Source organism: Haliotis rubra, unplaced genomic scaffold, assembly GCF_003918875.1.
Source record: "Haliotis rubra isolate DU_JTF1 unplaced genomic scaffold, ASM391887v1 Scf243, whole genome shotgun sequence".
Taxonomy (NCBI): domain Eukaryota; kingdom Metazoa; phylum Mollusca; class Gastropoda; order Lepetellida; family Haliotidae; genus Haliotis; species Haliotis rubra.
Window position 1 is genome coordinate 914,845 of NW_025766481.1, and position 26,267 is coordinate 941,111.

At 40.8% G+C, this 26,267-nt stretch overlaps 1 protein-coding gene across 1 annotated transcript in view; it reads left to right on the top strand.

Moving 5' to 3' along the window:
* LOC124278896 (UDP-glucose:glycoprotein glucosyltransferase 1-like) overlaps nucleotides 1-20,458 on the top strand; it is a 58,719-nt gene extending 38,261 nt beyond the window's left edge. The window contains 21 exon segments of the mRNA XM_046714700.1: nucleotides 53-256; nucleotides 525-656; nucleotides 1,757-1,887; nucleotides 2,163-2,258; nucleotides 2,365-2,547; nucleotides 2,775-2,964; nucleotides 3,252-3,303; nucleotides 3,664-3,770; nucleotides 4,400-4,485; nucleotides 4,750-4,834; nucleotides 6,509-6,591; nucleotides 10,124-10,216; nucleotides 11,970-12,054; nucleotides 12,504-12,613; nucleotides 14,355-14,427; nucleotides 14,688-14,791; nucleotides 15,451-15,461; nucleotides 15,464-15,506; nucleotides 15,770-16,001; nucleotides 17,034-17,193; nucleotides 17,760-20,458. Of these exon segments, the coding sequence (XP_046570656.1) occupies nucleotides 53-256; nucleotides 525-656; nucleotides 1,757-1,887; nucleotides 2,163-2,258; nucleotides 2,365-2,547; nucleotides 2,775-2,964; nucleotides 3,252-3,303; nucleotides 3,664-3,770; nucleotides 4,400-4,485; nucleotides 4,750-4,834; nucleotides 6,509-6,591; nucleotides 10,124-10,216; nucleotides 11,970-12,054; nucleotides 12,504-12,613; nucleotides 14,355-14,427; nucleotides 14,688-14,791; nucleotides 15,451-15,461; nucleotides 15,464-15,506; nucleotides 15,770-16,001; nucleotides 17,034-17,193; nucleotides 17,760-17,785 (2,286 nt within the window). The 3' untranslated portion in view covers nucleotides 17,786-20,458.
* Nucleotides 20,459-26,267: the final 5,809 nt, after the last annotated feature.

The following is a 26,267-nucleotide window of genomic DNA, read 5'->3' on the forward strand; positions in this document are numbered from 1 at the left end:
CTAACTTTAACTAATCATGCATAAATAAACAGTATTTTGTGGGGATGTGTAGAAATCTTCTGCTGACATGCGTTTGAGCATGATCTTCAATCCATCGTCGGCCAACCAGGACAACAGCTTGAACAAGGCTGTGTATACCGCCCTGACCACACTGTCCGGGAACATTGCCAAGAACTTCATCACCAAACTCGTGAAGGAGGACAATGTTATGGAGATCAAGGCCGGTACCAAGAAGTTGGATGATCTCGAAGTTCATGTGAGCTGATGTTGATCAAACATATTACTTTTCAAAAGCAATTGTATAAGATATAAGTTGTTATCAATGCCCATCTTGGCATCCTGGAAAACACTCAAGATACATATGCACACACCACACCCCCTATGACATTTTGGCCTCTTAATATTTAAATAACAATTTGGCACAACAAACAGCAGCATGCACATGAAACCTAAAGGCTGTCAGTGAGTGTTGAGTTATGTTGGAGATGTTGTGTTGTGCTGAAGATGTTGTGCTCTGTGTGCAGGGCATGGACATGAAGAAATACCTGGCTGCTCTCAACAAGCAGGGTGACTCGTTCCTCAAGTCTCATCGAGCATTTGCCCAAAAGGTTCTGCAGTTTGTGGAAGCAGCACGTGGTGTCGTCACCAATGGCAAGGTGAGCCCCATGTGGGATATGATAATGTAGTTGCCATATTATGGAGATGACATCTTATCCGGATTAAAAAACTATGTATCACATAATGGTTATGGAGGTGTTCCGAGCCGGTGTCTGCTTAATATGTAAGGTGATCAGCCATTGATGTGAATGGTAAATGTGTCAGGTGATCAGCCATTGATGTGAATTGTAAATGTGTCAGGTGATCAGCCATTGATGTGAATGGTAAATATGTCAGGTGATCAGCCATTGATGTGAATGGTAAATATGTCAGGTGATCGGCCATTGATGTGAATGGTAAATGTGTCAGGTGATCAGCCATTGATGTGAATGGTAAATATGTCAGGTGATCGGCCATTGATGTGAATGGTAAATATATATGTCAGGTGATCAGCCATTGATGTGAATGGTAAATATGTCAGGTGATCGGCCATTGATGTGAATGGTAAATATGTCAGGTGATCAGCCATTGATGTGAATGGTAAATATGTATGTCAGGTGATCGGCCATTGATGTGAATGGTAAATATGTCAGGTGATCAGCCATTGATGTGAATGGTAAATATGTCAGGTGATCAGCCATTGATGTGAATGGTAAATATATATGTCAGGTGATCAGCCATTGATGTGAATGGTAAATATATATGTCAGGTGATCAGCCATTGATGTGAATGGTAAATATATATGTCAGGTGATCGGCCATTGATGTGAATGGTAAATATATATGTCAGTTGATCAGCCATTGATGTGAATGGTAAAAATATGTCAGGTGATCAGCCATTGATGTGAATGGTAAATATGTCAGGTGATCAGCCATTGATGTGAATGGTAAATATATATGTCAGGTGATCGGCCATTGATGTGAATGGTAAATGTGTCAGGTGATCGGCCATTGATGTGAATGGTAAATGTGTCAGGTGATCGGCCATTGATGTGAATGGTAAATGTGTCAGGTGATCAGCCATTGATGTGAATGGTAAATATATATGTCAGGTGATCTGCCATTGATGTGAATGGTAAATATGTCAAGTGATCAGCCATTGATGTGAATGGTAAATGTGTCAGGTGATCGGCAATTGATGTGAATGGTAAATATGTCAGGTGATTGGCCCCCTGGATGACGGGGAAGACTTCCTGCCAGATGATGTTGGTCTCTTGGAGAAATACACATTGCAGCAGTCTGCTCGTAAAATCCGTGAGCAGATCCGTGGCCTGGGATATGACAATGACAAGTAAGACAACACCTCATAGCATTTGCTTAGAAAAATACCAGTTTCTTTGTTAAATCCAAAAAGGATACAGACATTTATTTGTTTAAAAAAAGTTATATGGAAGCTGAAAATGTTGATGAAAGAAGCTACCAGATGAATGTAAAAATGCTCACTCTTGCCATAACTGGCCAATACTTAGTAAGGTTACTGCGACTCATTCAGCTGCTTTCACATCTAATGTTGCTAACTTCAGCTTGAAATTGTGTGCATTCACCTAAACCTTTCCTCTGTATCAGGGGAAGTAACTTGCTCCTGAAGGTGGCAGCACTGTTGACTGCCAAGAGTCAGACTGAGGGCAGGAAGAAAGTCAGCTTCAAGTCTGATGAACACAGGTAACTACTGTCTATAATGATGCTTCCCTGCAGTGAAAAGTCATTATTAATTATAGTAGAAACAATTCCTGTGTGAGATGCTAACATGAATGAGGGTGTGTTGCAGTGTGTTGAAGATCCCGGCCGATGACTCCATGCCTGCCTTTGTTGTGGAGGTGATTTTAGACCCTGTGTCCAGGGAAGCCCAGAAGCTCTCTGCTGTACTCCACATCCTCAAACAGAGCACCAACATGGAGGTCCGCATCTACATGAACTGTAAGGACAAGCTGTCCGAGATGCCTCTCAAAAAGTAAGTACTTCACACAGAGCTCAGTGAATTGAACTGGTGGCTGTCTACAAACCTGACGCCACTCTGTCATCATGTGCAACACTGACAGTGCTGAAAGCAAATTCATGGCGACCCATAAGCGGCTATCTCCAATTCCTTATACTGAACAATAAAGCCTCACAAGATCCATGATTTGCCTTAGCTTCTTTACTTTCTACTCAAGATTTATGTATACATATTTATTTCAGCTACTATCGATATGTCCTTGACCCTGAGCTGACCTTCAAGGTTGATGGCTCGTACACACGTGGTCCCGTGGGTCGGTTCACTGACATGCCAGAGAAGTCTCTGCTGACTCTCAACATGGATCCCCCCGAGAGTTGGCTGGTGGAGGCTGTCCGCTCTCCGTATGACCTTGACAATATCCTACTGGAGGAGGTAAGAATATGTGCTGATGAAAAGTCTAAACATATTTTATAGATATGAAAAGGACAGAGCACAGGTTAGATCCCTGTCACACAGCGATTCACATATATGCACAGTTAAAATATTGGTGTATGAACATTGCAATTTTTCTAAGAGCACTCATAAAGTGCGGTCTAATGGATTAATCTAACCAATCCATGTTCCTGCTTCACAAGTTTCTCCCAAAGACACATTATGCATCAGGCAAGGTGTATGCCTATGTGTAACCAAATTCATGCAACGCTGAATGTTGTTGGCAGGTCCAGGATGGGGTGAAGGCTGATTTTGAACTGGAGTACATTCTACTTGAAGGTAGGGCTGGTTCAGAGATCATTTGTGTTGGAAAAAACATCTCCTTGAAGGATGAATGTTCCACATGTAGAGTCTGGGTTCAGAGTGATCCCCAGACCCTTTACTGGGTGTAAGAGGCCATTTAATGGATTGGTGGTTCAGATTTGGGTTGATCACATAGCATTGTGCCATGACATGTTAATTGTTGCTCATAGTATCAATCACTGGTTTGTCTGGTCCAGACACAAGTATTTACAAAGTTTGTTATATACATTGAATGTTACTGAGTGTGGGCTAAAGATGAAAAAAACCATAAATGCCACTGGAAGGACTGTTTGATGTACACGGCTGCCATGTTCACGTGACTACTTGTGTCTCCAGGTCACTGCCATGACTCCTCCACCATGCAGCCACCAAGAGGCCTTCAGTTCGTACTCGGCACCAACAGCACCCCCGCTGTCAAGGACACCATCGTCATGGCAAACCTGGTGAATTATTTCATTATGTTTCAGTTAATCATTTTGCGTGTCTGTTAAATAAGTTTTATTTCAGTAGTTATCAGTTAACATATCACAGGAAAATACTGACTGTGTGTGATACAAATTTCAAATACACCTTTGGATGAGAAACCCATATGCAATAACTGGTGTCAACATGTAAGATCATATTCCAGGTCTGTGATTGGTTTATTTATGGTGATGACCTAAGGTCAGATTATGATGGACTACTTTCTTGACAGTAATTCATTGATAAAAATAGACTCATTTCGGTGCAACTCACATACAAAACTTAATTAATTTGGATTATTGATAGTGGTTCTTTCATCTTATCTAGTTATTATGTTAATCTTTGCCTTGATAATACACAGGTACTACATAAATGTTTGTATGGAGGGACGCCCTGGGAATGAGTAGTAAGCAGTAGGTTATGTTATGTATTATTGCGTGTTTGTGTTCATGATAATAGACAAAATGAACAGGTATGTCAGTTCGATGCTGAAAAGGTGTTTTAAGGTGTTCAGGAATAGAAATTACTGCTCTCATGCCTATCAGATTATCTCACAACTTGTTTCAAAATGCATTGAAGTTGTATCTTAGTGTGTGTGACACTGTTGTAGGGTTACTTCCAACTCAAGGCCAACCCAGGAGTGTGGCAACTGCAGCTCAGAGAAGGGCGCTCCAGGGAGATCTATGACATCAACAGGTAAGTGAATGAAGGTGGAACTGACATTTGCCAGGTGAATTTTGCAAGTATCATTAATGCATCTACATATTTCTTTCTATGGTGGGGCTGTGGGGTAGCCTAGTGGTTAAAGCATTCATTCATCACGTCAAAGATCCAGGTTCGATTCCCTACATGGGTACAATGTGTGAAGCCCATTTATGGTGTCCCCCGTGGTGATATTACTGGAATATTGCTAAAAGCTCTTTCCCTGGTTCTCACTCTTTTACTCTTTAACTGTTTCAGTCATGACTTCACAGACACTCCCAAGGGTTCCTCTGATGTTGTGGTTGCCATTAGCAGCTTCAAGAGCAAGATCATCAGGGTCAAGGTGAGAATATCATGAATAAAATGCAGACACACTTTAGTACTTACCTGACAGAAAGTATGAATTGCAAGAATATACGTGAATGGATCATTTTATAGGTGTATCAACGACTTTGGGAGCATATATAGTATGACCAGAAATTATTGAGAATTTTAGGTATATGTTTAATTGGATTTCTAGTATAAACAACCTTGACCAGCTATCAAGTGCTTGGTTTCATTCAAGAGAGACAACTATGTTAATCATTTTTCATTAGTTTGTGAAGAGTTACCCCACTTTGTTTACTTGCTAGCAGACGACATTTTCAGTGATCCTCAGTATGGATGATTTAGAGAAGGGGAAGTTGATTTTAGAGTATTATAACAAGGACATCAGATCAGCTAAAGTGATTTCAAGTAGAACAGGCATCCCTTTGTCCACTGTTTATCGTGTTTTGAAAAATATTGCAAATGGATATAGCATTGAGCACCAGGGAGGCGCAGGTAGGCCCAGAAAATTGACTGTCGGTGACAGGAGGCGGCTTGGTATTCTTGTTTCTAAAAACAAACGAAGGAGTTTAGAAAACTTAAGGCTGGATAGAGGAACTGGCTGTCTGTAAGGAGACAATTAGAACTGAGCTGCATGCAATGGGTTGGCAGAAAAGTTGAGGAATTCCATCACCGATCATGAAACCTGAACAAACGGAGTGAAGGGTTATATCAATGTGAACAGTGAAAGCGTGTACACAGATATTCTCAAAGGGACATTTACTTCCATCTGCTCCGTGTTCTATGGAAATTTTGGATTTTCCAGCACGACAACGACCCCAAACATCGTTCAAAGCATTCACAGGCCTGGTTTCGGACCCAAAATATGACATTATTAGATTGGCCAAGCTATAGCCCTGACCTAAATCCAATACAAAATGTTTGGGGACTTATGAAGGAAAGTGTCAATAAGAAAAATCTGACAAATATTGCTGAAATGAAAGAAGAGGTGGTCCGATATTGGGACAGCATGGACCACGACTTTCTAACTTATTTGATCAGTAGTATGCCCCATTGCCGCATTGAAGCCTGCATTGCTGCCCATGGTGACTTGACAAAATACTAACTGTTCACCTGTCTTTGAATCTGGATGTTATGTCCTGCTGGAAATATTCACATTTATGCCTGTGTGGATGATGTGAGTAATGAGTGAAATGTTTTTTAAAACATACAATCTTAAATTCTCAATGTGATTTCTGGTTGTACTGTATATAGGATATGGTTAGACAGGTTTGTTCTTACATGTGATGGCTGTGCCCATGCGATGGTTCTGTGCCTGTGGGATGATGATGATGGTTCTGTGTGCCTGTGTGGATGATGTGATGGTTCTGTGCCTGTGTGGATGATGTGATGGTTCTGTGCCTGTGTGGATGATGTGATGGTTCTGTGCCTGTGTGGATGATGTGATGGTTCTGTGCCTGTGTGGATGATGTGATGGTTCTGTGTGATGGTTCTGTGCCTGTGTGGATGATGTGATGGTTCTGTGCCTGTGTGGATGATGTGATGGTTCTGTGCCTGTGTGGATGATGTGATGGTTCTGTGCCTGTGTGGATGATGTGATGGTTCTGTGCCTGTGTGGATGATGTGATGGTTCTGTGCCTGTGTGGATGATGTGATGATGTGATGGTTCCCTACTGTTGTATGCTGACAGGTTTCCAAGAAGGCTGACAAGCAGAAGGAGCAGCTGCTGCAGGACTCGGATGAGGGCCAGGGATTGTGGGATTCCATTTCCAGGTCAGTGGCGTCGTATGTCCTGAAGTAAGTACTGTTCTCTCCTGCTGGTGTATTTGTGTGTCCACATAGAGGGCTAGTCTGTTTCATCGTGACCAGGTGCATGCTGGAGTAAGTAGAGGACTCTGTGTATGTCTGTGTCTGTCTGTCTGGACCTGTGGTTGTGTTGTGCTGATGGAGATGTGCCCGTCAGTGATCAGTGTATGTATAAAACTTAACATTGCAGAATGAACATGTTTTACCTCTTTGTAACTTCAGTCTACAGGGGACAGTCTAGACCTCCTGGCCACTGGGTAAATGTTTAAAAAAAAGGTTTAAAAAATAGATGATACCATATACCTCACCCAGAAAACTGTGGACAGTGGTTGAAAACTCCATGACACATCACATATGGCACAAGCCAAAACATCTGGAAGTTTTCAAGGAATGCATGACATGTTTCATTGTGCTTAAACAATACAAAATACATTCAACCATGAATTCATGATTATGTCCTTCCAAGATTTCCAGGCTCCAGTTTCTCAACACTGTCCTTCATGAGCTGCCATACATTTTCAAGAGGATTAATATCACACTCAGCAATGGAAACATCAGTCACATTAGTGTGGTTTTCTGTAAACCACCTGACATAGCTGGTTGGGCATTGTCCTGCTAGAGCACATATGGAATGTACCATTTCTTAAAGTGAAGAACTTGACTATACTTTCAGAAACATAGGGGACATAATAATGTGTAAAAATCACATTAGTAAAACTGGCAGTGGGGTAGCCTAGAGGTTAAAGTGTTGGCTCGTACCCACATGGGTACAATGTGTGAAGCCCATTTCTGGTGTCCCCCACTGTGATATTGCTGGAATATTGCTAAAAGCGGCATAAAATTAAACTCAGTCACTCAGTCTAATGTGCATCAGCATTAGATGAATTTGATGTGGAATGGGTACTGTCCATTCTGATGAATAAGGACCCCTAGATTTCCATGTTTCCAAATCAAGTTGAGTAGACAGATCATCTGTTATCATAAATGAGCCCACTGATCCAACCTGACGTGATTAGCAGTCATGATCTGCATTGTAACATGACCAGCTCTAATGACAAGGGAGACAACTCTGTAGAGGCCGTGTCCCGTAATAAACAAATCATTCTCAACAGTCAGCTATATATTTTTTGGATTTGTTTGCACAGTGTGATATGTATCTGTGTGTGTTTGTAATGTAGAAGTGTTGTCTATGTTATGTGCCTGTGGGTGCCTTTGATGTGTTTTATATACTGGTACATATAGCTTTATGAGTGGATGTTTATATATACATTTCTGTATCTCATTAATATTCTACCCGTAACAGCTTATAAATGAAGTTCGTCCTAATCTTCTGTTGGTCAATGAAGCTGATGCTTGATAAATCATAAGTCTGAACTACAAAATACTTTCCATGTTGGGAGATCAGTAATATTATAAAAATGAACAAAATGTGTGAAACGTACAATGAAATGACCATTGGATAAATCAGATCATGAAATTGGTGACATCATAAATCTAAAAGAACATAGATTTATGGTTTCCCAAAGATTCATAAAAGCAGAATGAATTAAATTTAATCTCAGGATTATGTAGTTTATTGTTTAATAAGGATTAATCCTCTCATGATCTCAAGTTTTAACTCATAGCTGTTGTGCCACTGAGTCTAATGGAGAGATTAAATAATTATCAAGATGTAATTCATAAGCCTGTTTGTAAAGAATGAAGGAGTAATCTGAAAGATGATATTGATTCTATGTATAGACATTCAGAACAAATTGCTGCTAACAGAACACTTACTTGTTTTGAACTTGGTGAGTTGTATCCCCTGATAAAGATCGGGAACGTAAGGCTATCAAACTGGGTTACTTTAATGTCAAACCTACTTCACTCTGTACATGAACAACACAGATAGCTGTCCACAGTAAGTATGCATTCTCTCTCCCATCCTCAAGTGAAGGATATAGATAGGATAAAGATGTATGTAGCTGGAATTACTGTAAACTTTCTAACCTATCAAAAATGTGAATGGCTGCAGTTATGTGACCATAAGTATTGACTTTTTATATATAACTGAAAACACAGGTAGATACATTTTGTTGTTATGTATTTGTAACGCATATATTACTTACCTGTGAGAAGCAGCCCAGTGCAGCTAATGTAGCAGGTGAGTGTTTGAACAAGGCCAATCAGGTGTAAACTGAGTTGAATAAAGAAACTACAAACTGGAGTGACCCAAGCTACCTCCTACACCCAACAGCCAGTAACAGCTGAAATAAGGTGTAGACTTGACTGAAAGTCCAAAGAGATGTTATTAGTCTGCCTGAAGTAGTGATGCGGAGTAAAGCAGCTTCACAGGTCCAGTCAATTTAAACAATAAGTTAAAAGAAAATATGCACAGGTAAGAGTTCCCCCCGTAACCCCTGCTTGAAGTTTTAGGGTTAGATCCTGGCATCTGAATCTCTATATTCCCCAAAACAACTAAACCCCCTTTGAACTCTTAAACCCCCAAGAATATATTAGTGCCTCTTTACATAAAAAAACATCTGTTCTTAGTTATAGAATGATAAAAATACTGGGGGTTTCCGTGTGCATGTAAAGGGAAGTAACTGTGTGCTGTATTGGATCCCATTATGTTTAGTATTGCTTCATTTCACTGCCAAGGTCATTTGTCATATGGAAACTTCACCAATTTTATGTTTCACATGGAAATAGAAACAAAACATATACAGGCGTTGTTGATAAACATGACTAGTTTTTGTAGCCTAAGGGTCACAGATGAAGCTGTTTCTTGTTAAAAAAATACTTTTCATTTATACAAGAGTAAAATTAAGGCAAATAGAAAGTGTAAGTGTAAGAACAGTAGTCAGTCTATCTGCTGCTGTTGAAGGTGGGGTAAGCTTGCTTTCTTTGTCTGTTGTGTGCCCAGCTTGGGTGTCCTGTGCTCACATGGCTGTAGACGTTTATGTGTTGTCCACCTTGTCATCTGTGTTATGGACTTCAAAATATTTAAATCATTTGCTGACATAGTTCAATGTCTGTGTACATGGTGACTGTCACTGATAACACTGTAAGAGTGTACATACAAACGCTATTATGCCCTGCACAATAAACAACAAGTTGCTATCCAATTTGTATGCTTCATTGCATATATTTGACATAATGTTATGTATCATTTTACATTCACCTCATCTGTATTTCTATATGAGGAATTTATCTGTCTTGAACTTTCACATTTACAATATATTCCGATCTATACTAATGGTAATGATGTGAGTAATTCATGCAGTTATCATGGGGAGCACTCAAAGCCTCCTGGCTCCATATTGTCAAGACAAGCATATCAAGGGATAAGAATGATCATTATTTTTGTACTGTCTCATTCCCGCTTCAGAATGATATGACTAACTACTCTGGTGCATGTTTCAGTGGGAGCTGCACCATTTTCAGTTGGTTCACGGTTTGTGATGCATGATTCTGAAATCCGGACCTAAACAGTTTTTTTTCTGTCTAATTGCTGCAGCTCATTCACTGGACAAAAATCTGATGAAGGTGAAGATGAAACCCTCAACATCTTTTCCCTGGCTTCAGGACATCTGTATGAGAGATTTTTGAGGTGGGTCGTCATCTAAGCAGCAGTTAAACCCATTATATACATTAATTGCAGCAGCAAAATATCACAATTATAATCATGATAGAAAATACATAATTCTCCACACATACTTGTGGCAATAATATACATGAAATATGAACATAGTAAAAGGATAAAATAACTACCAAATATATGGTACTCAGGTGACAGTGAGCAACATCTACCTTAGTGAAACAGCATGTAACATCTATAAGTAATAATATACCTTTAAGTATATTATGCTAACTTAGAGTGATAAAACATATATCACTCTAAGACTAAACAAATTCTGAAATAGCTATTATATCATGATAAACAAACCTGCATAATTAATATATAGGTAAGAGTTCCTCCCATTCCCCCATCCCAAATAATATTTATAAATATACTAAAATTATTAACAAAACTTAACACAACAATTACTAGACAACTCACAAAATGACTAAAAGTACAAAATTTAAGTGTTAGGTTTAGAGTTAAGAGAACGGAAGGAACTCTTTCCAATATATATATATACCTTACCAGTGCAACATTATGTGTACTGTGATACTTCTTATAAATATATACAATAAACAGTTATAAAATGCTATGGTATTTCAAATGGCACAAACATTACATGTACCACCAACAGGTGTAAAACATGGCTGACAAAGATGGCCGCTAAGCAGGCACACATGCTTGTTTGTCACCTGACCTCATAAAATGTTACTATATTACTAATAAACTTATATTAATCCTGGTGCAGTAAACATGAAAATCATGTCTATAAACACACATTATTTGACTTACACTATTCTTAAAACACATTCATACCTTCACATCACTCAATATTATAACCTAAGCAAGAATAGTGTTTATAATATAACTATACTTAACAAATATTACATCCTACATAATATGTTTATAATTAAGTTAACTAACCTTAAACAGATAGTAGATGTAGAGCTGAAGGAGAAATCAGACGTCCGTAAAAAATATCGAGAAATCTGTTTTAAGGTGACTTTCTTGTGCAGCTGTATGTGGTAGACTGATTAAAATGTGCTGATGATAGTAAAGAAGAAAACAGACAAGATTAAACTGACCAATCAGAGATCAAGGAATAGCTTGCCCTCTTGAGTTAAGAACAAAAGAACACCCTGCTCTCCCACAATAATACAATAGAGCCCAGGTCCAGCTTGGGGTAATCAACCTGTAGACAAATACCAAACATACTCTAATAAAAAACCTAATCCAATAAAACTACCACAACCAAACTGTTTAAAAATGATACCATATTTACACAAATGAATAAAATGTAAAACTATGACACTGCCACATAATGGACTGGTATGGATGTGGTATGTTCCACTGTGAGTTCCTGACTTCACCCTACTCATTGAAGATCTGGGTTAGAATTGGTGTTCAGTAACCCGTGCTTGTAGTGAGAGGCAGCTAACGGGATCGGGTGGTCAGGCTCATGGACTTGGTTGACACTTCATCTTATCCCAATTGCTAGAACGATGCTCATGGTGTTGATCACTGGATTGTCTGGTCCAGACTCAATTATTTACAGATTGCCGCCATATAGCTGGAATATTGCTGAGTGCAGCGTTAAACAATAACCAATCAAATAATCATTTGTAACAACGTGACATTAAATGTACTTTACCCTCTAACTGAGTCTTACCTGTAAATGTTCCTGTGGTTGATGGCAGAGAAAGCACAGATTGTCTACAATGTTTGCCTGGTTATCTTGCAGAATAATGATGCTGGGTGTGTTGAAAAATACAAAATCAAAAGTGAAATTCTGGTTTCTGAAAAATTATCTGTCGCCAACAGTAACGGTAAGTATAGCCACGAAACAGATAATGTATTTCTATGTTTAGAAGTTCTTTCATCTGCAGTATCCAGTATCCATACAATGATAAATGCGCTTAAATGTCAAAATGACATGGTACTGAAGATGGCTATCCAATCAAAAGAGTTCCAGAGAAGTTCCGTGGGAAGTATCTGATGGGAGTGATGGAGATACTGATATCACCACCAGGGGAAACCATGGTGATGAATGTATCCAGGGTAACCATATGAAGTGGTATCATAAGAGATATGCTGGCCAGCTGACTAGACAAAACCCATTACGCCTTGCATAAATTTTAGTTGACATTGAAGTCTAGTGACCTATGAAATACTGCTGGCAAGGGAGAGCTACCAGTATGTTGCAACATATTTTAGTTATTTATAATACTGATGTCTTGGTTGTGTTGTACAATTGTATAGTGTCTGCTGTTTGCAGGACTTCATACCACATATGGCCAAGGAGTATGGGTTCGAATATGAGCTGGTGCAGTACAAGTGGCCACGTTGGCTTATACAGCAGAAGGAGAAACAGAGAGTTATCTGGGGGTGAGTGAGTGGCAGGTTCATTGTGGGTATCCTGGGGTGAGTGAGTGGCAGGTTCATTGTGGGTATCCTGGGGTGAGTGAGTGGCAGGTTCATTGTGGGTATCCTGGGGTGAGTGAGTGGCAGGTTCATTGTGGGTATCCTGGGGTGAGTGAGTGCAGGTTCATTGTGGGTATCCTGGGTGAGTGAGTGGCAGGTTCATTGTGGGTATCCTGGGGTGAGTGAGTGGCAGGTTCATTGTGGGTATCCTGGGGTGAGTGAGTGGCAGGTTCATTGTGGGTATCCTGGGGTGAGTGAGTGGCAGGTTCATTGTGGGTATCCTGGGGGTGAGTGAGTGGCAGGTTCATTGTGGGTATCCTGGGGTGAGTGAGTGGCAGGTTCATTGTGGGTATCCTGGGGTGAGTGAGTGGCAGGTTCATTGTGGGTATCCTGGGGTGAGTGGCAGGTTCATTGTGGGTATCCTGGGGTGAGTGAGTGGCAGGTTCATTGTGGGTATCCTGGGGTGAGTGAGTGGCAGGTTCATTGTGGGTATCCTGGGGTGAGTGAGTGGCAGGTTCATTGTGGGTATCCTGGGGTGAGTGGGAGTGGCAGGTTCATTGTGGGTATCCTGGGGTGAGTGAGTGGCAGGTTCATTGTGGGTATCCAGTGTTGGCAGGTTCATTGTGGGTATCCTGGGGTGAGTGAGAGTGGCAGGTTCATTGTGGGTATCCTGAGGGGTGAGTGAGTGGGGGAGTGAGTGGCAGGTTCATTGTGGGTATCCTGGGGTGAGTGAGTGGCAGGTTCATTGTGGGTATCCTGGGGTGAGTGAGTGGCATCCTGGGGTGAGTGAGTGGCAGGTTCATTGTGGGTATCCTGGGGTGAGTGGCAGGTTCATTGTGGGTATCCTGGGGTGAGTGAGTGGCAGGTTCATTGTTCATTGGGTATCCTGGGGTGAGTGAGTGTCAGGTTCAGGTTCATTGTGGGTATCCTGGGGTGAGTGGAGTGGCAGGTTCATTGTGGGTATCCTGGGGTGAGTGAGTGGCAGGTTCATTGTGGGTATCCTGGGGTGAGTGGAGGTTCAGGTTCATTGTGGGTATCCTGGGGTTCAGTGATCCTGGGGTGTGGTGGCAGGTTCATTGTGGGTATCCTGGGGGGGTGAGTGGTGGGTTCATTGTGGGTATCCTGGGGTGAGTGGCATTGTGGGTTCATTGTGGGTATCCTGGGGTGAGAGAGTGGCAGGTTCATTGTGGGTATCCTGGGGGAGTGAGTGGCAGGTTCATTGTGGGGGGTATCCTGGGGTGTGTCATTGTGGTATCCTGGGGTGAGGCAGGTTCAGGTTCATTGTGGTTATCCTGGGGGTGAGCGGGTGGCAGTTTCTTTGTGGGTATGACTATCACTGGTAGAGATGTGTCACACAGATTGGGGTTTAGGGGCAGGACCTCATTACATCGTGCCCCAAATGGGTGAACATAGCAGCATGGGAACCTGTGGCTGTCCCCAGTATAATGTGTTTGTTGTCATTGGGAGGTAAGGATTGGTTGTCATCCTACTCCCAGATTGGTGTTCATGCTATCAGTCGCAGGTTTGTTTGCTCCAGACATGCTAGTTTACAGTGAGTGAGTTTCACCCATCAGGCTACCCCTCCGCCCTGCTAGTTTACAGTGTACACTGACATACCTGTTGTAGGAAAGATGTATTCATGTACATGTGACTGTCAGTGTTTATCAAGTAGTCAGTTCTCATTTAGTGTTATCTCTCCTTTCAGATATAAAATTCTCTTTTTGGATGTGCTGTTTCCACTACATGTTAAGAAAATAATATTTGTAGATGCTGACCAGGTGAGTTTTACATTTCTCAATACCATTTATAACAAAATTGGTGGCATTAATATAAGTTGTTTTACGTAAACTTTGCAATTCATATAATTGGATTGTGAATTTGCTGCATTGTAAATAATATGTAATTTTTAAAAAGTTACTCTCTCTATAGTTGTAACTTCAGTGAGAAGATTGCTTGAGAGAATGTCTTTGACTGACTCTGGAGGTAGGAGAACTACACTGCACAGCCCAGTTATAAGTGAACTGATTCTTGTTTTCAGATTGTGAGGGCAGATTTAAAAGAACTGTATAACTTGGACTTGGGAGGGGCCCCGTATGGTTACACACCATTCTGTAGTGACAGGAAGGAGATGGATGGCTTTAGGTAAGTTCTCACCATCACAACTTCCGATCGTGTTTCATGCAAATGTTCAAAAGTTGTTCCTTTCTACAAATAATAAAAGGGTACAGAGCTCAAGATAAATTTTAGCTGATGTGGGTACTGTACTCACTGTATTTTTTTGGAGTGGGTATTATGAATGTTGAGTGGGTATTTCATTTTCCGTTACCCACTGCTTTCAAATATGTGCGTATTTCAGTCATTTTACTCACCTAAGTATTATGGTATGTCATTGAGCAAGTTTACTAAGCAGGTATGTTCTGCCTTATGTCATACCTAATCAAAACCAACTTAAATATAATGGAAATTATTTAATAAAAAATCACTCATCCTATACTGACAGTACAACACTAGTCCTATACTAACAGTACAACTTGATAGCAATCGATGTCTTTTTCATTACACAAACGATTTTTATAAATATATTCCGTAAGCATTGTTTTAAACATTTTTGAGTATCTAACATTTTAAATGCGTAATTGGTACGCAACAATTATTTTTCAATGCGTAATTGGAAATTTTCTATGCGTATTTTACCCGGATACGCAGCTTATCTGGGCCTCTGTGGGTATCAGAATGTGACCCAGCTTTTTGTGATGTATATGATGAGGAGTGATTGTACAACTTGTTCTTGTTTGTTCCAGGTTTTGGAAGTCCGCTACTGGGCCAGTCATCTAGCTGGCAGGCCATACCATATTAGGTAATTTATTTCAGTATCAGTAGAACTTGGCGCTCCTAGATACTTATTACAGATACTGTGATTACATTCCTGTAAATTCACTTTTGTGTAGGTCTTGTATTGTCATTGAAATAAAGTACTTTGTATGGATAGGAGATGAAGTTAAGGCTAAGAAACGTCTTACTGAATGATGTTTGGTAAGTTCCATGAAGCATACAGTAGTGGAACATTCCAACTGTTGGGGTGAGCATCTGATAATGCAGCCTTACTTCCTAACTCTGCAGTGCCTTGTACGTGGTGGATCTGAAGCGGTTCCGGCATATCGCGGCAGGGGACCGGCTACGAGGACAGTACCAGGGTCTGAGCCAGGACCCCAACAGTCTTGCCAACCTGGACCAGGATCTGCCCAACAACATGATCCATCAGGTGGCCATCAAGTCCCTGCCCCAGGAGTGGCTGTGGTGCGAGACCTGGTGTTCCACAGAGTCCCTCCAGTATGCCAAGACAATAGATCTGGTCAGTTACTACACTAGCTTCTGTAGCTTTAGTCCACGGAGTCCCTCCAGTATGCCAAGACTATAGATCTGGTCAGTTACTACACTAGCTTCTGTAGCTTTAGTCCACGGAGTCCCTGCAGTATGCCAAGACAATAGATCTGGTCAGTTACTACACTAGCTTCTGTAGCTTTAGTCCACAGAGTCCCTTCAGTATGCCAAGACTATAGATCTGGTCAGTTACTACACTAGCTTCTGTAGCTTTAGTCCACGGAGTCCCTGCAGCATGCCAAGACTATAGATCTGGTCAGTTACTACACTAGCTTCTGTAGCTTTAGTCCACGGAGTCCCTCCAGTATGCCAAGACAATAGATCTGGTCAGTTACTACACTAGCTTCTGTAGCTTTAGTCCACAGAGTCCCTCAGTATGCCAAGACTATAGATCTGGTCAGTTACTACACTAGCTTCTGTAGCTTTAGTCCACGGAGTCCCTCAGTATGCCAAGACAATAGATCTGGTCAGTTACTACACTAGCTTCTGTAGCTTTAGTCCACGGAGTCCCTGCAGTATGCCAAGACAATAGATCTGGTCAGTTACTACACTAGCTTCTGTAGCTTTAGTCCACGGAGTCCCTCCAGTATGCCAAGACAATAGATCTGGTCAGTTACTACACTAGCTTCTGTAGCTTTAGTCCACGGAGTCCCTGCAGTATGCCAAGACAATAGATCTGGTCAGTTACTACACTAGCTTCTGTAGCTTTAGTCCACGGAGTCCCTCCAGTATGCCAAGACTATAGATCTGGTCAGTTACTACACTAGCTTCTGTAGCTTTAGTCCACAGAGTCCCTTCAGTATGCCAAGACAATAGATCTGGTCAGTTACTGCACTAGCTTCTGTAGCTTTAGTCCACGGAGTCCCTCAGTATGCCAAGACTATAGATCTGGTCAGTTACTACACTAGCTTCTGTTGACTGAAGAATTTGTCTTAGACATCAAAGAATTTAGTCCACCTAGCTACGGCTGCATGAAACATGACATTTGTTGTTCTGTTGACAGTGCAACAACCCACTCACGAAGGAGCCTAAGCTGAGTGCTGCCATGAGGATTGTACCAGAGTGGAAAGAATATGATTATGAAATAAAAGTGTTGTGGGATAAAGTGTATGGAACCAACACTCGGCTACAGACAGAATATGAAGTATCTGATAAACAAAAAGGTATGGAAGTGTTACTATTTCTCTAGTTGTTTCCTTCAGTCAGTGTTGGGAAGGTCCTGGAGACCCTGTGACAGGATCACTGGACACTTGGGAGGGACAGGGGCAGCTGGTAGCTGGGATGTGAAATTGTATATTACTGATATAGATGCTTCGATAGAAGTTTATACATTCTCAAAGCATGGTCATGATATACCAAGGTTTATGTAGGAAATACTGTTCACATATGTAGCAGGGGTGGTGGGGTAGCCTAGTGGTTAAAAGCGTTCACTCGTCACGCCGAAGACCCGGGTTCAATGGGTACAATGTGTGAAGCCCATTTCTGGTGTCCAGTGCCAGGATATTGCTGGAATATTGCTAAAAGTGGCGTAAAGCTAAACTGACTGAATCACTCACACATGTAGCACTTATTTCATCGTTGTATAGCCTCCCTTCCTTCATCGCCCTCACCACCCCTTATGTTCTTGGTTCTTGACATAGTGATACTATGAAAAACATGATGTTGCGATACTCTTTGCCATGTGTATACATTATACGAGTATGTACATTTGATTTTCTTTTGGTTTCAGATTCAATGAAAAAGGATGAATTATAACACTGGCCAAAGGTTTAGAGTATTTTATGTACATATGTAAAGTTTGTTGTAATAAGATTTGTGGAAAATTCTCATCCTCCCTGGTGGAGAACATCTTCATGTTGTGAGAGGGGAAGTGACTGAAGGCTTGGTACCGACACTGTTGGGACATAGATATAGGTTAAAGTTACTGTACAGTACACAAGCAGCTGCACATACGTGGGGATTCTCTGTACTACCTATCCCAACAGCATCTCATCTACGTGTGTGTCCCATCTACTGGCAGTACACCACATCTCAACTGACTACACACATCAAGATGGACATACACTGCCTGTTTCCGGGCTCAGGGAATACAGCAACAGACCCTTAAAGTTTAGATTGTTGACATTCTCATATTGTTACTCAATGAAAATCATGAATAAATTTATCTTATGTATGATTTATCCAACATCTCACAATACTGTTGTTAGGACTAGATCTCTGTACTGATAAGTTGAACATAGAACTTGTTTCCTGTTTGTGAAGAAAGGCGGTAGAATTTGTTAGTACTTGGTTTGTTTAGGTTTCAGGTGAACATCATTTGTGAAATATCTTCTAAGTTCATGGTAATAATTTTAAACACATGATAAGGTGTTAGATTGAGTCACAGAGTGGTTAGTGTATGTCAGTCAGTGTGTTGTTTATCACTGGGGGTGGTCAGTAGGGATTGCTAGATGTAAACATGGTCCAGCAGCAGGCGACATGACGCCCACAGACTGCCATCTTACATCACAAGGTACCTGCATCCCCTGTCATGAACAGCGTTCCATGGACCTCAATAATTATAAGACAAAATGTGGCATCAATAAGTATCTTTTATGTTGTTTGTCTGTCAGTGATAAGATTTGGAATCTTTTCGTAATCGGATTGACCTAATTGTCTGCCATGGTAGTCATCATTTTGAAACCATTCGAAAAAGAACAGCAATTGTATATTCATCACAAGCATTACCACTTGTGTTTGAGACAGGGAGCCCAAAAAGGCTTCAAATCGATGAAAAATAAAGTTTGATATCAGCCAATGGCCTCTGTTGCCTTGGAAAGATTATATAAATTTCAGTGAAAGAGTCTAAGTGAACTTTGTATGTATGTGGTAGATGCCTGTATTTATGATGTGTTGGTGCATGTGTGTAACCTGGGACACACTGTCTGGTGTAGGCCTGAATGCATGGAGCATCACACCTCGCATGACTGGTTCAAATCTTGTAAAAAGTGAGAATGATACATCTATTTATACTTTCATGTTCGACCTCTTTATTATGTAATATTCTTACATATTTCATCCAGTACAAGTCAAGGGTGTATATTTTAATAGTGCAAATCAATTTGGACCTTTCATATTTCATAAAGTTGTAAGTAAACAGAGTTGTAGCATATTTAAGATAAAATTAAATTTGTCCGGCCAAAATAATTAAATCCAGACATGATGTAGAAGTTGGCGACATGGAAGCTGATCCTGAGTACCTGCAATTGACGTGATCCAGCATTACACCAAGACCTAAACCTACAGGATGCCTTCTAGGACTGGGGTTGCTTGATGAATATAACCAACACACTCACTCATAGTTCATTGCTGGCGTTATTTCATGTCTTCTTTAATGTTATCCTTTTCTTAATAAATTGATTGATTTATGGTTCAAGGGACACCTCCTGTGTGCACTTTGTAACCCTCTATTATATACTGTTACCTTGTGAGGACAAAACCAATTATACTTGATATGCAGGAACAATCCTGCCTTGGAAGAATTTTACTTCTGATTCATGAAACCGTTCGGGTGCACAACTTTTACTAAAACTACCTAGACCAATCTTTTAGAAGTCATTGTATCAAAACCAGATGTTCTTTGCTTTAGCTTGATAAGGTAGAATGCAATTTGCCATCCACTTTGCCATTGTCTGCTCATGTTGGCAATATGTCCTGGTTGCCCTATGACAGATATAGCAGGGGTGTGCAGGGCAGCAGAGAAAACCTTGAAGGTCATGGCTCAGTTCTACTTAAAATATTATGGGCTTCCATTAAAATATGATACAGTATATGACCCTTTTGGTCATTTCATGTGGACAGTTGACAGTTGTATGGTGGATCTGACAATGAGTGTACTGTGCAACCTGTTCTGCCGTCTGAAAGATTGATCCATGTGTTTTCTGCATCAATGGCTTAAAGGATGGGAGTGTATTTAGATGCTATTTGTAGTAGTGCTGTCTTTGTTGTAGTTGTTGTATCCATTTATGAATCTTTGTTATTCTTATAGTACCCCTAAACTGTACAACAAAGTCGGGAAAGGATGGTTTCATATCAGTTTCTTTCTTTGACATTCACAGATTCTTTGTTCCTACTTCAACAGCTATATCATCAACAGCATTTGGAAATGAAATCTGTGACTGTTTTCAGAATACTTCTCTTTCCATTATGACACAACTGGTGTGTCCATTAACTTCAGTGACAAATGTTCAGATGTGAACCGTCACAAGAAACAAAGATCAGCAGCAGCAGTATGGAAGCAAGTGTTTCTCCCAGGCAACCATTGCGCTTTGATTGCCTATTTGTTTTATCATAATAGCCATTGTATAACTTTCAAGGAAATACATTTTTTTCTGCCCAACATCAATCCAAAGTGTAAATCATGAGAAAATAAACATTCCATATAAGGACTGTCCTGTTGTGTTGTGTACTGCTAACAGCCTGCAGGACGAAGGACAGCCTGGCACCACTCAGTACATGACCTCAAGCCACATGAATAACATGGATAACCTTTCACTTGACTTTCTCTCCGTTCTCAGCAATATAACAGTGGTCATTAAATAAGTCTGGTACAGACAATCAAATAATCTACATCGCTGGCATAATGACATTCATCTGTTAAGTCAGCGAGCCTGACAATTTGATCCAGTTTGCCACCGAATATGACCAGCAATATTTGCTGAAAGCCAATTCTAAACCAGACATTAGAAACCAGTAGATAAACTACCCAACGGAGCAAATCATTAATGAAAAAACATCTGCATGAACATCATTTTCAAACAGAGTAAGTCAGGTATATAAAATTCTACCAGGAATTTGGAAATCCCAATAACCAACAACATCAACAGCTCAATTTTACAGAAAGTTTTTTTTTTCTCATTTGTCATTATGCATTTTAAGCAATAATATGTTCAATATCGGTTACAGAAGGAACAATTTTGGTTACTACAATATTCAATGTATATGTCGCAATATATCTCCAACTGAAAATAAAACAGAAATTGATAAAAGAGGGGTATTTGAAATTTTACGGATACCATGAACCTGAAATGATCTGTTTGATTGGCAGTTTAAGAGTTGGTGAGTAATAAGAAAGTAAGATACTTTATGGACAACTTATATGATGAGACGTTTCGGCATCGGTTCTTATACCGTTGCCATGCAAGATGCAAGATGCACTCTTGATGATCACACCTCTGAAGCATGTTATCAACCAAACATAATGTCATTTGATCATCTTGTCTCTGAAGCATGTTATCAACCAACATAATGTCATTTGATCATCTTGCCCCTGAAGAATGTTATCAACAAACATAATGTCATTTGATCATCTTGACACTGAAGTAGGTTTTATCAACCACCTAATATCAGTTGATCATATTGACATTGAAACTTGTTTATCAACTAACACAATATATCTTGATCATCTTACCTCTGAAGCATGTTATCAACCAACACAATGTAATTTGATCATCTCACCCCTGAAGCATGTTATCAACCAACACAATGTAATTTGATCATCTTGCCCCTGAAGCATGTTATCAACCAACACAATATATCTTGATCATCTTACCTCTGAAGCATGTTATCAACCAACACAATGTAATTTGATCATCTTGCCTCTGAAGCATGTTATCAACCAACACAATGTAATTTGATCATCTCGCCTCTGAAGCATGTTATCAACTAACAGAATATATCTTGATCATCTTACCTCTGAAGCATGTTATCAACCAACACAATGTAATTTGATCATCTTGCCCCTGAAGCATGTTATCAACCAACACAATGTAATTTGATCATCTTGCCCCTGAAGCATGTTATCAACCAATACAATGTAATTTGATCATCTTACCCCTGAAGCATGTTATCAACCAACACAATGTAATTTGATCATCTTGCCCCTGAAGCATGTTATCAACCAACACAATGTAATTTGATCATCTTGGCCCTGAAGCATGTTATCAACCAACACTGAATTTGATCATGAAGCATGTTATCAACCAACACAATGTAATTTGATCATCTTGCCCCTGAAGCATGTTATCAACCAACCTGATCAGCTGAAGCATGTTATCAACCAACACAATGTAATTTGATCATCTTGCCCCTGAAGCATGTTATCAACCAACACAATATAATTTGATCATCTTGCCCCCTGAAGCATGTTATCAGCATGTTATCAACACATATGTAATTTGATCATCTCACCCTGAAGCATGTTATCAACCAACACAATGTAATTTGATCATCTTGCCCCTGAAGCATGTTATCAACCAACACAATGTAATTTGATCATCCCTGAAGCCTGAAGCAATGTTATCATCTTGCCCCCTGAAGCATGTTATCAATAACACAATGTAATTTGATCATCTTGACCCTCAAGCATGTTATCAACCTTGCCACTGAAGCATGTTATCAATTTGATCATCTTGATCATCCTGAAGCATGTGAAGTATTATCAACCAATTAACATGTAATTTGATCATCTTCACCCTGAAGCATGTTATCAACCAACACAATATAATTTGATCATCTTGCCCCTGAAGCATGTTATCAACCAACACAATATAATTTGATCATCTTGACCCTGAAGCATGTTATCAACCAACACAATAATTTGATCATCTTGCCCCTGAAGCATGTTATCAACCAACACAATGTAATTTGATCATCTCTCCCCTGAAGCATGTTATCAACCAACACAATGTAATTTGATCATCTTGCCCCTGAAGTATGTTATCAACAACCATATTGTCATTTGATCATCTTGACACTGAAGCATGTTATCAACCACCATAACATAATTTGATCATCTTGACCCTGAAGCATGTTATCAACCACCATAATATAATTTGATCATCTTGCCCCTGAAGCATGTTATCAACCACCATAACATAATTTGATCATCTTGCCCCTGAAGCATGTTATCAACCACCATAACATAATTTGATCATCATTGATAACATAATTTGATCATCTTGACATTGAAGCATTTTTATCAACCAACATAATATAATTTGATCATCTTGACACTGAAGCATGTTACTTTTTCCATAAATCACTTTGTCTTTTGAGAGAAAAAGACAAAAACAACTTTGTTTATGCTACAATTTGTCAGATGTCAATACAAAAGTGAACATACACCATGAACTGAAATGTGTAAATTTCCTTCTAATATATTTCACTCTTACAGGCAATAATTCTGAACATGCTCCAGGTTAAAAATTAGAAGCTGGCTAGAATTCTTTCATTAACTCTTTTATTCCTTCTGACTTTCACAAAACAACCTGTGATCCAACAAATACCAAATACTGGTAGAAACGAACAATATCAGCCTCAAGGTAAACAGTATCAAAGTATACTCCAAGGATTCTTCACCCAACTTGCATCATTGAAATATTCCATTGTAATATAGTCCAGCACTGATGTGGGCAGAAAGTCAAGCCCGTTCTCCTCTGTCATATGTCTGCCTCTGGTTGACTGATGTATACACGCCCTGGCTAGAGCTGACAATCTTCGCGGGTTGGTGATCACTGCCTGCAGCCTCTCTGGAGGGAGTCCTGGGATAGTTATTGTCTCCAGGTCAGGCAAGTGAGTGTGATGGACACAAGAGTCTAAGAGCATTAGCTTCACCTTGTCATTGTCAAACATACCAGGTGTAAAGATTACATTCAGACAGGTCTGCCCACATTTGTTTGGAATGTCAGGTCGGGCTCCATATTGCAGAAGAATTTGGACAGCATAGGTATCGACTTGTTTGTTCTTATGTATTCCACATAAATAGTCAACATTAGCACGTTGCAAGCCTTTTACTGCTAGTAAGAGCGGGGTTTCACCAGATTCTGTCTGTGCATTGACGTCTGCTCCATGCTGACACAGTAAGTACACAAGGTCACTCTTATAGCTCTCAGAGTTGGAAACCGTGGCAACATGAAGTGGGGCCACTCCTGCTCCCAAGTTCCAGGTCTGGTGTGGTAAGTGTCTATTTCTTTTAATATTTGACTTGCATTTGACATTGACGTCTGCACCGTGTTGGAGGAACTGCTCCAATGTTGGGTAGGAGTCATCTTCCCATCCTTGTCTCAGACCGCTGCAGACATAGAACAATGGAGGACATGGATCACCATCAGATGCTTTGTTAACACTGTAACCATGGGAAACCAGGGCCTTCAACAAAGAGTCTGGGGAGTGAAAAAATGGGATGTGCTGAACTGGACTCTGAAGGGTGATGTGATGGCCTGACTTGATGAGTTTGGCCAGAGTGCTGCAGCAGATCTTGTGTGACAAAAGTTCATCTACCAGAGTTGTTCCTTTCCTGGATCTGGTTGGAAGGGCAACATTATTCTTGTGGAAGAGGTCAAGAATATCACGTCTATAGCTCATGATCTGGTATCCACCTATCAGTTTGTTGATGGCCAAATCCCCAATGGTGCCACCTACAATTGAAATCTTGTACCTTGAAAGCATATTAACAAATTGTAACGAGAGAGTTAAAGACACTCTTACAAATATGTGTTCTTCACACTGTCCTTACCCCTTCCCTTCCATCCCCTAGACTGCACTACTGAGTGAAGGTCATGACCCTTGACTACTGCTGGTCCTTAACGGAAGGGTCAAAAACAGTGTATCTGAGGTGCAGAAGCAAAGTGATACATAACTTGACTTACGACAATGTGAGAAAACAGCTCATTTAACATGTAAATAAATTGATATGATATATTGCTGTTTTGCTGTCAGCTTTATTTGATTCTTAGTCATGAGTCAATGTTTGATCAGTCCAGTGATTAATGGGTCACAGTGTTTCCCATCATATTATGTAAACAACGGTAACCAATGTCTTTGGTTTTTGAGAACCCACTCACCATTAAACAATGCATCTTGATCCCTGAGGCTCTTTGACAAAGTCACATTGAAGTCAAACCCAGAGTCATGCAAAATCCTCACTATGTCAGGAAATCCTCTTTCAACTGCCACCTCCAGCAGTGAGCAGCCTCTGTTGTCTGTTTTTGGTTTGAAAATAACATCACACATTATTCGAGCAAATTTGTTATCTAAAATGACATGATTTACTTCTTACTACCCACCTGATTCCTGTACTGAACATCCACCACACTCACCTCCTTCCTGTACTGAACATCCACCACACACTCACCTCCTTCCTGTACTGAACATCCACCACACACTCACCTCCTTCCTGTACTGAACATCCACCACACACTCACCTCCTTCCTGTACTGAACATCCACCACACACTCACCTCCTTACTGTACTGAACATCCACCACACACTCACCTCCTTCCTGTACTGAACATCCACCACACACTCACCTCCTTCCTGTACTGAACATCCACCACACACTCACCTCCTTCCTGTACTGAACATCCACCACACCACCACACACCACACTCCACCACACACTCCTGTACACCTCCTTCCCTGTACTGAACATCCACCACACACTCACCTCCCTTCCTGTACTGAACATCCACCACACACTTCACCTCCTTCCTGTACTGAACATCCACCACACACTCACCTCCTTCCTGTACTCACCACACACTCCACCTACTGTAATGAACATCCACCACACACTCACCTCCTCCTTCCTGTACTGAACATCCACCACACACTCACCTCCTTCCTGTACTGAACATCCACCACACACTCACCTCCTTCCTGTACTGAACATCCACCACACACTTCACCTCCTCCTTCCTGTACTGAACATCCACCACACACACTCACCTCTCTCCTGTACTGAACATCCACCACACACTCACCTCCTTCCTGTACTGAACATCCACCACACACTCACTCTCTCCTCCCTGTACTGAACATCCACCACACACTCACCTCCTTCCTGTACTGAACATCCACCACACACTCACCTCCTTCCTGTACTGAACATCCACCACACACTCACCTCCTTCCTGTGAACATGAACATCCACCACACACTCACCTCCTTCCTGTACTGAACATCCACCACACACCTCACCTCCTTCCTGTACTGAACATCCACCACACACTCACCTCCTTCCTGTACTGAACATCCACCACACACTCACCTCCTTCCTGTACTGAACATCCACCACACACACACCACACCTCCTCCTTCCTGTACTGAACATCCACCACACCTCACCTCCTTCCTGTACTGAACATCCACCACACACTCACCTCCTTCCTGTACTGAACATCCACCACACACTCACCTC